General features: G+C 44.2%; 1 protein-coding gene across 2 annotated transcripts in view; it reads left to right on the top strand.

The window, feature by feature from the left end:
* The window catches only part of CC2D2A (coiled-coil and C2 domain containing 2A), a 143414-nt gene that overhangs the window by 72938 nt on the left and 55690 nt on the right, over nucleotides 1-14786 (top strand). For both annotated transcript variants that reach the window (XM_075066578.1, XM_032773944.2), the window contains exons 15-17: nucleotides 782-920; nucleotides 7063-7266; nucleotides 14181-14273. In XM_075066578.1, the coding sequence (XP_074922679.1) occupies nucleotides 782-920; nucleotides 7063-7266; nucleotides 14181-14273 (436 nt within the window). The remainder of the gene's footprint in view (nucleotides 1-781; nucleotides 921-7062; nucleotides 7267-14180; nucleotides 14274-14786) is intronic.

Here is a 14786-nt window from a genome sequence, read left to right as displayed (position 1 = left end):
GTGAGAGGGTATTTTGGCTATATACCCAGTCAGTGCTTGACCTCTGCTGAACCTTTCAAAAAGGAGGCCAAAAAGGAGGTAGTGTGGGGGAGGGGTTCCCTTACATTTGGGCTGTCGTAACTTTGCTCCTGAAAACAATTCTCGCAACCTCCCTTTATTGCATCTTCTTGCTGCTGTTTTATAGGGGAATCACCTGATCCAAACCAGGTGTAGCTCCTTTCATAATCAGGGCTCATTAGCCGTTAGGCCCAGTAGCCCTTAAGGGCAAACCATCCTGTTACATTCAGGGTACACTCTGAAGATGCGCATACATACATATAACTTCCCTTAGTGCTAATGGAAGTTACCTCTGTTTGTCTCTTGTTGCACAGAGGATCTACCATTCCAAAATATCAAATATATTTAATTCCAAACACTTTCATAAACCACCATTCTGAAAATTCAAAAGCTTGATTAATTCCATAACAAAAAGCCTTCGTGGTATTGTCATGGTAATTAATTTTACTGTCCTTTTCACAAAAGAAAACATTGTCTGTCCTTTTATAGATCATAAATATTTGTAGCAAAAAAACACCACAAGTCATGAAGAGAAAAATGCCAAAAGCTTGCTTACTTTCTTATTGCGAGTGTACGATGAAATTTCATATTTCCAAGTGGTGGAATTTGCAGTCAAAGTATTTTTTCCCCAAAATATTATTCTTTATGTTTGTTATATTTCACTGACCAAAAAAAAAGTCTGTTTTTTTAACACTGAATCCTTTGGTATCAACTGTCATTTCAGTGCTTTAAAAAATATTGATGCTGTTGCGTCTATTGGCACTTCAGGCTTAACCGACATGAAGAAACTAGCCAAGTGGGCAGCAGAAACAAAGCTGGATCCAAATGACCCAAAAAATGCAGATCTGATGCAGTTGATAATGGTAAGAGGCTTTAATGAAACCATTTTGTTGAAATCTGGGATTTGCAAAAAAAAGTGTGCCTTTTAAAGGAAGTGAAAAAAATAATCCTGCTTTAAACAGTTCAATTCTACATGTAGTTGATTTGCAATGCTGTATCTTATGTTTAACATGACATCTTGGATATTCCTACCTTGCCGTTTTTCCATAAATTTAGCATCAGTCACTAAATCAGTAGATTTTAGAATCCTTAAAAAAAAAAAATCCTTTTTTGTACTCTCAGCATTAAAACATAGATTGGATTCAGTAACTTTAATTTGTATGACTTTCATGCTAACTCTGTCCCTAAATGCTTAATATAATTATATTGATCTCACTGAAAGCCATTATCTTGCTCCCATTGAAGTCAATGGGAATTTTACCATTCACTTAAAAAAATCGAATTGGGCTGTAAGTGACCGTAACAACATATCTTGTGTTTGTTTAGAGGTATGAGGTCATCAGGTTCATAATTGAAACCAGGGTGAAAGTACGCTTTTTTTGGCTCTTTTTAGCTCTGTCTTAGTTTCACTTCTCAGTCTTTGTTGTTTAGCTATGAGTCGTAACAATTGACGGTACACTTCACCTTTCTCTTTCATTTCGAAAATAATCTTCCAATTGATTTTTTTTTTTTTTGTTTGTTTGTAAAAGAGTCAAATGTTACAGATCCCAGATGCTGTCACGTTAGGAAGCATACATGTACATCTAGAGCCCATGGTCACTGCCAGAAAGGAGCCTAAGCTTACAATGTGTAAAGTTCAAGCCAGTCTGGCTGGTTCTATATAATCTGGATGGAGAGATGAGCGGACAATCAAACCTTTAAACTGGATGTGTGGTGTTTTTACACCCCATCTTCAGCAGGAGGAGGGTTCATCAACATCAAATTATGGTACAGGGTTTACACACTGTCTGCCTTATGGAGATTCTGAGTTAGAGTTTCTCTGTGCATGAAAATTATTTTTCCTTTATTCAGTAAGATTTTCTGGGCAGGTTGTTTTTGCAGAACAGATCATTAGTTTGGTTAAAGAGATTTATCTTTAAATCACCAAACAGTAAATCACAATCTTGAAAATCTGATGACATAATTTGAGATTTTTTAAGACACCGATTTTCAAAATACAGTTGTGTGACTCTGAAAATCAGGTTGACACAATGTACCTTATGATTTTTTTTAAATTTTTGATGGAGTTAATTTAACAGTGACATTAATTATTTAAAAAGAAAAAAAAGAATCTACCTCATCATAATTTTGAAATGCATTCAGATGCTGAGCTGCATTTTCTGTGTCTCACTATACGATAAGACTGGCCTTGCTGGAAGTATCATTGGAATGCAACTCTAACTGAAAGATAAGACAGAACCATTCACAGGAATGGAGAAAATGAAACGTGGTACTTCTAATAAATAATACAAACATGAATTTGATATTGGGCACTTGATTTTGAAATGTTAAGCTAGTTTTGCATTGATATAACCCATTGATTTCAGTGGTGTTACACTTGTGTGAAACTGATGTAATGGAAAGGGAATCCGACCATATTTTTAAATTAAATAACTACTTATGTCGGACCAAATTGTGAACCCCCTCTCTGCGGGGAGCAATTGTTTATGCAAGTAATCCTACTGGAGGAGATGACACTGCTCAAATGAGTAGCAGCTCATTAATGGAAATGAAGCATTCACAAACTGCTCTTAGCTAACCTCAAGCCTCAGTCCTGCAAAGACTTACATAGACTAGGGCCCTACCAAATTCATGGTCCATTTTGGTCAGTTTTTGGGTCGAATGATTTTAAAAATTGTACATTTAATGGTTTCAGCTATTTAAATATGAAATTTCAGTGTTGTAATTGTAGGGTTCCTGACCCAGAAAGGAGTTGTGGGGAGGTTGCAAAGTTATTGTAGGGGAGGTTGCGGTACTGCTACTCTTACTTCTGGGCTGCTGCATGCAGAGCTGGGCCCTCAGGAATCAGCTGCCAATATCTAGCCGCCCAGCACAGAAGTATGGGTGGCATGGACTGGCGGGGCACTGCCTTCAGAGCTGGGTGCCCAGCCTGCAGCTGCCGCTCTCTGGCCACCTAGCTCTGAAGGCAGCATAAGTAAGGTTGGCAATACCACAACCCCCCTAAAATAGCCTTGTGTTCTTCTTTGAATGATTGCTGTTGTGTATTCCACAGTAGGTGTGCAGGCTCACCACATGCACCAGTGTCGGAAGTTTTTCCCTTAGCAGTACCCATACTGAGGGAGCACCACTGCGACCCCTGGTGTGGCGCCTCTATATCGTGCGCTCCTCCCACCCGCAGTTCCTTCTTGCCGCTGGTGAAGGTAGTCGGAATATCTTGCTCCAGCCTTGCTGCAGCTTCTCTAGTTGACCTTACTGGTATAGTCACTTTTAGTAGTTTTCAAGTAGTTAGAGTGGGCTTGGGGCATGCCCCAGGCTTCAAGTTGTGCATCTCCTGTCGCCATTCTATGCCCAGAAGTGAACCACACGCTGAGTGTCTCTGCTGCTTGGGCGAAACTCACGTGAGTGAGTGCTGCAGGATCTGTAGATCATTCAAGCCGTAGACTAAGAAGGAGAGGGACATCAGTCTTCGCGCTCTCCTGATGGAATCGGCGCTGGCTCCTACCCCAGCATGCCGAGCATACTCGGCACCTGGCACCACATCTTCGAGGTGTAGCAAAGTCCCCTTGACTAGCCGGCTCCACTCCCCTTCCAAGAAGCAAGGGAAGACTTCCACTCAGCGGTGCCAAGAAAAGGATAGGGGTGAGGCTAGTCCCAAGCCAGGCAGCCCTCGATCCCCTCCAGGCCCTAGGCCTCCAACTCGTGTTGAGCAGAGCAGCCCAGCTCTATCCGTGCGTGTCTCCCCTGTGGTGAGGATGCTGTCGACACCAGAGGCTGCACAGGCCGCATGAGACATCTTGAGCTTACTGATACCCGGGTCACCATGCATGGCGGTGGTAGCAGCCTACCTCCGGCGGAAAGGGGTGCAGATCTTCCCATACCTGGACGATTGGCTTCTCAAGAACAGTTCTTGATCTCAAATGCAGGCACATGTGGAGCTGCTCTTGTCCACATGCGCAGATCTCGGCCTAGTAGTGAATGAGAACAAATCTATGTTAGTCCCAGTTCAGCACATAGAATTCATAGGGGCGATGCTGGACTCCTTAAGGGCTACAGCCTTTCTCCCTCTGGGCAGGTTCGAGATCATCAAAGGCCTCATTGCCTTGGTCATGGCATTCCCCATGAAATGGCAAGAGTGTGCCTTCAGATCCTTGGGCACATGGCGGCATGCACGTACGTATTCTGCCATGCTAGCCTCAGAATGAGTTCCCTACAGCTCTGGCTAGCCTCTCAGTACTCCCAGGCCCGGGATGGGCTGGACAAGGTTATCTCACAGTACCGCCCCAAGTAGTTGTCTCCCTACAGTGATGGTCCCTCCCGAGCAACAAGCCTCCCTGTCATTAGACCTGGTGTCAGATCCCTCAGAACTGGGATGGGGAGCTCATATAGGGAACATTCAAACCCAAGAGAGATGGTCGGCCTCGGACTTGTCCTTCCACATAAATGCCAGAGAGTTCAGGGCAATACGGTTGGCATGAGTAGCTTTCGGCATGCAGCTTCCCGGGAAGGTGGTCAGAGGCCTCCAATGTACTACGTCAACAGGCAAGGCGAAACTTATTCCTCGGCCCCGTGCCTGGAAGCCCTGAGCCTATGGGAATTCTGGATAGCCCAAGATATCTCCCTGCAAGCCTTCCACCTACTCGGCGTCCGCAATGTGCGAGCTGATTGCCTCAGCAGGGTTGTCTCCCACCAGTATGAGTGGTCGCTCCGCTTGGAGGTCACCCACCAGCTCTTCCGACCTCATTGCAACCGACCAGAACTTGTGCTGTCTCCAGTTCTGCTCCAGGGGAGGAGTGGGGAAGGGGGCAATCTCAGACGCGCTCCTCCTGCAGTGGTTAGGCCAGCTTTTCTTTACCTTCCCACCCTTCCCCATCATTGGCAAGGATGCGGGTTACCAGACTGGGCCCAACAACACTGGTATGGGACCCTCCTGCACCTCTTAGCGGCCCCCCTGCGGAGGCTACCACTTCGTCTGGACCTCCTCTCCCAGGAAGGAGGCCGCCTTCTCTATCCCAGCCTAGCTGCACTCCACCTGACAGAGTCATTGCTCAGTGGTTAGATGAGGAGGAGGGGAGATGTTCAGAGGATGTCAAATGAGTCCTGCTGGAAAGTAGAAAGCCGTCCATGCGATGGCCATACCTGGCAAAGTGGTCCAGATTCTCTAGGTGGGCAGCGGAGCAGGGAACCTGCCCATCGTCCGCACCACTCCAGATTGTTCTTGATTATCTCCTGTTCCTTAGGACCAAAGAGCTAGCTCTCGCCTCTGTCAAGGTACATTTGGCAGCCATATTGGCCTTCCATCCGCCAGTGCAGGGCCAATCAGTCTTTTCTCACACTATGACCTCCCACTTTCTAAGAGGACTGGACCGTTCGTTCCGTATGCTAGGAGCCCCATTCTGCAATGGGACCTAAACCTAGTGTTATCCCGTCTCTCGGGACCTCCCTTTGAACCCTTGGCCACATGTTCCTGGTCTCACCTTTCATGGAAGGTAGCATTCTTTGTAGCTATCACGTCAGCCCACCATGTCTCGGAGGTCAGGGCCTTGACCTCAGAACTTCCACAAGGATAAGGTCCAGCTTCACCCACACCTCGCATTCCTCCTGAGGGTGGTCTCTGCATTCCTCCTGAAGGTGGTCTCCACCTTCCATATGGAACAGGCCATTTTCCTCCCGATGCTTTGTCCTAAGCCCCATTCCTCCACGAGGAACACCGCCTTCACACTCTCAGTGTGCATAGGGAACTGGCCTTCTACCCGGACCGGACCAAGCTGTTCTGGAAATCCTTGCAGCTGTTTGTTGCGTCGGCCAAGGAGGCAGCCCATTTCCACCCAGCACTTTTCCCGGTGGCTCACCTCGTGCATATGCATGTGTTATGACCTGGCAAGGGTTTCCCTGCCGCCGATCGTCAGGGTGCACTCAACGAGAGCTCAGGCCTCATCGGCTGCCAATGTAGCCCATGTCCCGATCCAGGACATCTGTAGGGCTGCCACGTGGTCCTCTGTCCACACATTTTCTTCGCATTATGTGATCGTCTCCCAAGTGAAGGATGATGCTGGGTTTGTTAGGGCGGTACTGCATCCTGGAAACCCTTAAAATCCTACCCACCTCCATCAGATATAGCTTGAAGTCACCTACTATGGGGTACACATGAGCAATCACTTGAAGAAAGGACAGTTACCTGTTCCATAACTGGCGTTCTTCGAGATGTGTTGCTCAGGTGTATTCCACATCCTGCCCTCCTTCCCCTCTGTTGGGGTTGTCTGGCAAGAAGGAACCGAGGGTGGCGGAGCATGCAGCTCCCCTTATAGCGTGATATAGAGGCGCCACTCCAGGGATCGCAGTGGTGCTCCCCCAGTGTGGGTTCTACTAAGGGAAAAACTTCTGACACCGGTGCACATGGCAAGGACGCACACCTACTGAAGAATAAACCTGAGCAACACATCTCGAAGAATGCCAGTTATGGAACAGGTAACTATCCTATCCCCCTGCAACTTCGTGTTGGGTCAGGACCCCCAATTTAAGAAACTCTGGTCTCCCCCATGAAATGTGTATAATATATGGTAAAAGCAAACAAAAGACCAGATTTCACAGAGGGAGACCAGATTTCATGGTCCATGATGTGTTTTTCATGGCTGTGAATTTGGTAGGGCCCTACATATGACTGTCTTTGCAAGACTGGGGCCTAATTTATTATACTGTACCATAGTTTTCCTTTATATGTTGATATATGTAGCTTCAGTTGTCACAACAGTTATTACAATATTTTATATTACATTTGAATTGTGAATGAATTAAATTCCACTATATTCTTACTAAAAACTAAAAATTATTAAAAACCTTATTTTAAAATATTAAATATTTATATTATATTTTGGCATATTCAGACTGGTTTGGGTTACAATGAAGCTCTTGGCAATATATCTAATGAATTAGTCAACCCACTGAAAAAATATTTGTGGACATTTTTCACTCTGAATTGAACTTTTAATATTTGCCTTTGTTATTTAGGTTGCCACTAGTGGAGATGCTTGTGTTCCTGGTTTCTTCAGACTGGAGCAATTGCAGCAAGAGTTTAATTTTGCTTTAGATGAGGAACTTAACAGATCAAAAAGATTCCAACTCCTACAACTCAGACACAGAGAGGTGGCAGAGTTCCGAAATTATAAGCAAGTCCCTTTACTTGAAAGAGAAATAACTGAAAAACTTTTTGAAGTAGGTTGTTGTCTGAAATTATTTAAATTATGGTCCTTAATAAAATATTTATCAGTATTATCTTCAGTAATATTTGGCTTGATAAAGTCAGTTCCTCATTACTTTGAGGGCCAAATTCTACCCTGACTTCAACAACATTGACTCCAAAAGGATTACACGGAGTGTAAGTCAAAATATTATTTCACTTTAAATATACCTCATGTTAGCTGAATCTAGAATTTAATTGTCTCCTTCCAAAGAAAAGCTACTGGAACAGACTCTGGAGGAAGAAGATTTAAGTGGAGCTGCACTACAACAATCTCCTCTATCCACCAGTCTATTTGGAACTCTCTTTTAAAGGAGAATTCCGAACATGAAAAGTCAAGAGAGGTTGTGCAAAAGTTAATTGAGGCACCAACTTTATTAACATTCCTCCAATTCTTTGGAGGGGCTAAAGAGAACAATACTACTGAACTGAAGCAAATATTGGGGGGAACAATCAAGCCCATAGTGTTTTCTTTTTCATGTTTTATCTAAACATCCTTCTGTGATCCTGGGTCTTTGATGTCGTTTAAGGTTCTTCAGTTGACCCCTGTACCTTCCCACCCATGGGATGCACTGGTGGTGTAACTGACAGTTGAATGTTTCATAGCAGTGCCTGTTAGAGTGCTCCCCTACCCCTCCTTTTACTTTTATTGAACATTCTGAGGATGAAGCTATAAAAGAGTTTGTGGCACTCCAGCCACCTCAGCTCCTTCCAAATGTCTCAGCAGGTGGACCAGGAACCTGTCCAGGCTGGATCCAATCTCTTCAAAGAAACTGTGCCTTAGTTAGATTTCTTAATTAGTTAGCATTTGTATTGGAAATTTCAGCTTTGTTTATTTTAAAGAAGCCTTATTGAGGGCACAAGAACAGACCATCCCGAAGTGCAGAAAGAATAGCAAATATGTCAGGTGACCAGCTTGGCTTAACAGTGAAATCTTCAATGAGCTTGAACTCAAATAGGAAGCTTACAAGAAGTGGAAATTTGAACAGATGACTAGGGAGGAGTGTAAAAATATTGCTAGAGCATGCAGGGGTGTAACCAGGAAGGCCAAGGCACAATTGGAGTTGGAGCTAGCTAGTGATGTGAAGTGTAACAAGAAGGGTTTCTACAGGTATGTTAGCAACAAGAAGAAGGTCAGGGAAAGTGTGGGACCCTTACTGAATGGGGGAGGCAACATAGTGACAGATGTGGAAAAAGCTGAAGTACTCAATGCTTTTTTTGCCTCAGTCTTCACAGACAAGGTCAGCTCCCAGACTGCTGCACTGGGCAACACAGTATGGGGAGGAGGTGAGCAGCTCTCAGTGGTGAAAGAACAGGTTAAGGACTATTTAGAAAAGCTGGACATGCACAAGTGCATGGGTCCAGATCTAATGCATCCGAGGGTGCTGAGGGAGTTGGCTGATGAGATTGCAGAGCCATTGGCCATTATCTTTGAAAATTTGTGGTGATTGGGGGAGGTCCCGGACGATTGGAAAAAGGCAAATATAGTGCCTATATTTTAAAAAGGGAAGAAAGAAAAACTGGAGAACTACAGACAGGTCAGCCTCACTTCAGTCCCTGGCAAAATCATGGAGCAGGTCCTCAAGGAATTAATTTTGAAGCTTTTGGAGGAGAGGAAGGTGATCAGGAACAGTCAGCATGGATTCACCAAGGGCAAGTCATGCCTGACCAACCTGATTGCCTTCTGTGATGAGATAATTTTCTCTGTGAATATGGGGAAAGTGGTGGATGTTATATAGCTTGACTTTAGCAAAGCTTTTGAAACAGTCTCCCGCAGTATTCTTGCCAGCAAGTTAAAGAAGTATGGATTGGATGAATGGACTATAAGGCGGATAAAAAGCTGGCTAGATCGTCTGGCTAAATGTCTAGTTGGCAGCTGGTATCAAGCGAAATGCCCCAGGGGTCGGTCCTGGGGCTGGTTTTGTTCAACATCTTTATTAATGATCGGGATGATGTGATGAATTGCACCCTCAACAAGTTTGCAGATGACACTAAGATGTGGGGAGAGGTAGATATGCTGGAGGGTAGGGATAGGGTCCAGAGTGATCTAGACAAATTGGAGGGTTAGGCCAAAAGAAATCTGATGAGGTTCAACAAGGACAAGTGCAGAGTCCTGCACTTAAGAAGGAAGACTCCCATTCACCGCTACAGGCTGGGGACCGACTGGCTAAGCAGCAGTTCTGCAGAAAAGGACCTGAGGATTACAGTGGACAAGAAGCTGGTTATGAGTCAGCAGTGTGCCCTTTTTGCCAAAAAGGCCATTAGTAGGAGCATTGCTAGCAGATTGAGGGAAGTGATTATTCGCCTGTATTCGGAGGGAATAAATTTCCACTTCTTGTAAGCTTCCTTTTTGAGTTCAAGCTCACTGAAGATTTCACAGCATATTGGGCTATATAAGTAGGATTATTGGGCTATATTAGTAGGCATATTGGGCTATATTAGTCATATTTTTGTTACTCTTCACATCTCTTGCTAGCTGCAACTCCAGTTGTGCCTTGGCCTTCCTGATTACACCCCTGCATGCTCTAGCAATATTTTTATACTCCTCCCTAGTCATCTGTTCAAATTTCCACTTCTTGTAAGCTTCCTTTTTGAGTTCAAGCTCATTGAAGAGTTCAGGGCATATTGGGCTATATTAGTAGACATATTGGGCTAGATTAGTAGACATATTGGGCTATATTAGTAGGATTATTCCCCTCTATTCGGCACTGGTGAGGCCACACCTGGAGTACTGCATCCAGTTTTGGCTCCCCCACTACAGAATGAATGTGGACAAATTGGAGAGAGTCCAGCGGAGGGCAGCAAAGATGATTAGAGGGCTGGGGCACATGACTTATGAGGATAGGCTGAGGGAACTGGGGTTATTTAATCTGCAGAAGAGAAGAGTGAAGGGGGATTTTTTAGCAGCCTTCAACTACCTGAAGGGGAGTTCCAAAGAGGATGGAGCTCGCTGTTCTCAGTGGTGGCAGATGACAGAACAAGAAGCAATGGTCTCAAATTGCAGTGGGGGAGGTCTAGGTTGGATATTAGGAAAATCTATTTCAGTAGGAGGGTGGTGAAGCACTGGAATGAGTTACCTAGGGAGGTGGTGGAATCTCCATCCTTAGAGGTTTTTTAGACCTGGTTTGACAAAGCCCTGGCTGGGATGATTTAGTTGGTGTTGATCCTGCTTTGAGCAGGGGATTGGATTAGATGACCTCCTGAGGTCTCTTCCAACCCTAATATTCTATGATTCTATTAAATGTTATTTATTTTATTAGTTCCCATATGTCAGTACTGACTTACAGATCCTATGACATACCAGGTGTCTGGCTTGGTTGGGGGAAGGACATTCTCATAATCTGCATCCAGTCCTAGTAGGAGCACCTCTTCAAATCTATCACCTCTCCTTCTGGATAAAGATGTGAGATACAGCTCCTGTTAGCAGAGTCAAACACTGCTTTGGGTCCCTTTCAGTTCCCTCATGCTTGGTTCTGAAAACCTCCTCGGAATCTAGGTCAAAAATTAAGGCCACCAAACTGGGTAAATCTCTAAAGAAGGGCCTGTGTCCTTGATGTACTGAACGTAGCTGTTCCAGATGTCAGTTCCAACTCCTCAGTGCTATAAGCACATGCTATAATGATAGATGCCCAGGTTCATCACTTGGCACTAGTCCATTGTCACCGATCCCACAATTTGCCTGCCTGGTTTTGACCTGCCCCATGGCCAATGGTCCCTGTTGAACAGGTTCTGGACCAGGCAAGGTCTCTGTGCAGCCAACCAGTATTGCAGGGGCCTTCGTGACAGCCCTTTGTGCAGCTGTGGCGCAACACAGACAATGATGCTCATTGTTGATGAATGCCTGCTGACTAGGGTCCGTGGTGGCTTAGAAGAACTGCATCACGCCACTGAAGATGCCATCGCTTGGCTAGACGAGTATGCACACACTAAATAAATCAGGTGGCTGTGCAGATAGATTCAGATCCAAAGGTTGTGCAGTTACCTGCATAGCCATTGATAAGGGGAATAAAAGAAAAGCCTCAGAGCTACTTCCTGATCCAACTCTCCTGATGGGCAGATCACCGAGAAGATTTAGGTTTTCCCAGACCTTTCATTCCTTCTTTCTAGAATACCTGTGGGCTCACCAGAGAGGTGTGTCTCCCTCTTTTCAATTTTAAGAAAGCCAAAACCATTAGTTTTCCCTTCATTTACTTCCTCTGATCCAAGATTGGATCCACAATCTGACAGTAAATCAGAGCATGATGGACAGGTTAATTTATCTGTAAGGACCATACTATTAAATTGCAGATGATGGTCTACTAAACAATATACTTGCCTGCACAAATGAAGAGATTCCACATATAGTGCTACAATAGACCTCTCCTTTACCAATGATATTAGATTATATACTGGAATTTAAGAAATCAAATCTGCCAATTTGCTTAATCAAAGTACACCCCACGTCAATCACAGCTTTCCATCCTCATAGGAACAGACGAGAAATGTCCTGGACGTCAGAAGGGTACTAGCATTTTACGTTCAGAGGACTAAACCCTTCAGAAAGTCACCAAAGTTATTTCTTCCTATCACAGAAAGATCTAAAGGAGCCGCCATAGCCAAGCAAAGGGACTCGAAATGGATCTCTGGGTGCACTGATCTTTGCTACCATCAGCAATAACTACAACCCCCACTGGGGACCCACACGCACTCCATCAGATCACTTTCTACATCAATAGCCTTTCTCAACAATGTACCCATCATGGACATCTGCATAGCTGCAACCTGGGCATGTGCACAGAGCACCATGCAATACAGCAGGACTTGACATCAGACACTCAGCTTGGACTCACGGTTTTATCATTCACCACGAATACAACTCTGAAGCCCCAGGGCTGGCTCCAGCTTTTTTGCTGCCCCAAGCGGCGAAGCAGGAAAAAAAAAAGATATTGTACTTAAGCGACAGCTCTACTGTGCCGCTTTATTCTTCGGCGGCAATTTGGTAGCAGGTCCTTTGCTCCAGAGGGACTGAGGGACCCACCGCCGAAGACCCGGACATACCGCCTCTTTCCATTGGCCTCCCTGAGCACCTGCTTTCTTCACTGGTGCCTGGCACCGGCCCTGCAAAGCCCCTTCTGTCCAATGAAGGGGACTGCTCTACAGGCACCTAAAGTGGAACACGCACAGTGACACTCCTTGAAGAAGAGGAGAAGGTCACTCTGTGCAATAACTAGGTTATTCGAGATGGTTGTTCCTGTGAGTGCGCCACTACCCTCCTTCCTCCCCCCTAAATCAGAGTTTTCTGTTAGGGACTCTGCGATAGAGAAGGAACTGAGGGGGGTTTGGGCACACAGCACTATGTAACCACCAGAGGAGGCATGAGACAGGGACAGTGCATGTGTGAACCAACCAGGCGCTGCTACTGAAACTCTCCAATTGCAGGTGCAGGAATGCAGATTAATCCCACAGGGACAACGATCTCAAAGAACCTCTGTTACTGCACAGGGTGAGTAATCTTCTCTTACAGGGCAGTTACCCATCTTCCACATGGGGATGCTGGTAGGATTAAAGTTCTTCAGGCACTTTCCACAGTGTCTGTATCTCTTGGTCACAGTTTCATGTCAGTTCTTTGGACGGGTGAAAACGACCATTCTCCCTGCATCAGGCCAACCACTTCAGACAGTTTATAGTTCTGTGTTTGCCAGGCCTATTAAACCAGGTCAAACAGTCTATGCAATTACTCCCAGGGGGCAAAACTTTCCCAGGCTTTTTACTTGCCTTAGAGATTTGCATTAATTACCCCCTAGTTATTTTAGCTCCTGCAAAAAGCCCTGTAACTCCCCAGGGAACCAAGAATACAACCATGAGTTAGCCCATAGTGATATGTATACCGTAAAGTCAATATAATAGTCCTGGAATATTCCATGTGTTCATAACATCTGTCGCAGTGGCCTTCTTGGCATGCCTTAGGTGTATTCCCATTGTAGAAATTTGCAGAGCTGTTAAATGGAGCTCTGTTCACCCATTTACAAAACTTTTACGCACTATATCTAGCATCCCAATTGAGTTAATTAGGACACCATGTCCCACCCTCTTCAGATGACAGCCCTGTTTATCAAGCGATCCCATTATTGGGAAGGGCAAAGGCCACCTGAAGAAGAAATGAAGGTTACTTACCTGTAGCCAATATTCTCTGAGATAGACTTTCATTCCCGCCCACCTACCCAGCTTCTTCAGAGTCCTGATTACAATTTTGGACCTGAAGATGCTGTGGAAGGAATTGTGGCAGCTGGAGTATCAAGCCCTCTTTTATACTGTTGCTCTTGGAGTATATAGGAAGGAGAGGGGCAGGAGGGGTGTCAGAATGATCTGATAGACACTGCTATGAAATAATCCACTGTTAGCTGCATCATTAACACATCTCCATGAGTGTTATGCAGAATCCGTCTTGTGAGAGAGTAACCTTCATTTCTACATTTCCCTGATTCTGTACATCACATATGTTTTATTAGGCCTTCATGCCATTTTGTGTATTTCTTTCTTTCCCTATTGCTATGTTTATTCATTTTTCAAAAACAGAATAAAAAGTCTGAATAATTAATCACAAAAAAAAGTTGCAACTAGTGGTTCCTTACAGTCTGCAGGTTCTACAGAAACTTCTTTGACTAGCACATAATAAAACTTTGAATACATTTGGCTTATGCCCTCCCATCCAGCCAGGCCCCCTCAAGGATTGAGCTCGCAACCCTGGGTTTAGCAGGCCAATGCTCAAACCACTGAGCTATCCTTCCCTCCATTTGCTTATTTTGATCCTATATGTTTATGTGAATAATATGATCACTATTTCCTTATGTGACATAAAACACTAGAAGAGACAGCAAATCACAAACTTATTTTTTGTATTTACCCTTAGAACTATGAGAAAAGGCTCCATGAGAGGGATGTAATTGACAGCAAAGATCACCTAGATGCACACAGAGCTTTAGTTGCCAAGTATCTCCAGAAGGTAAGAAATGCAAAAAGAGTCAGTATTGATCTTTCTTACTTTTTTTTTTTTGTTACTACTCTATTTAAGAATTTTTAAAGTACAATCCAAACACATTTTTACTGCATTTTATAAGTGAAAAGTTGCAGATGTAATCACGAATTACATTTGAAAAATTGATCTAAAGCAGAGTCCTTTGGATAGCTATAGTTTCCACACAGAGAGAGTTTTTATGGCTTAATTCAAAACTTTTGAAAATAATAGAAATGGGGAGACAAGTTATATGAAACTATTTAGTATTGTATTAATACTATAAAGCAGTTACTATAATACAAAGGTATAATGATGTTGGCAGGAGGGATTAAGTGTAAAATTATAGTAAGAAAATAGTATAGTAAGAAAATATTGCAGACACTCTCAAATTGTTAATTATTAATATAGTTTTCAAGCTGCAAGTTCTACTGATTAGAGTCTCTCTCTCTCTCAAGCCCCCAAGAAGCCTTCCATTCTGCTTCTCTCTGTTAGCACAGGATT

Source organism: Chelonoidis abingdonii, chromosome 5 (assembly GCF_003597395.2).
Source record: "Chelonoidis abingdonii isolate Lonesome George chromosome 5, CheloAbing_2.0, whole genome shotgun sequence".
In the NCBI taxonomy this organism is placed as follows: Eukaryota; Metazoa; Chordata; order Testudines; family Testudinidae; genus Chelonoidis; species Chelonoidis abingdonii.
The sequence above is the reverse complement of the archived record's forward strand: the minus strand, read 5'-3'. Positions and strand labels throughout refer to the sequence as shown.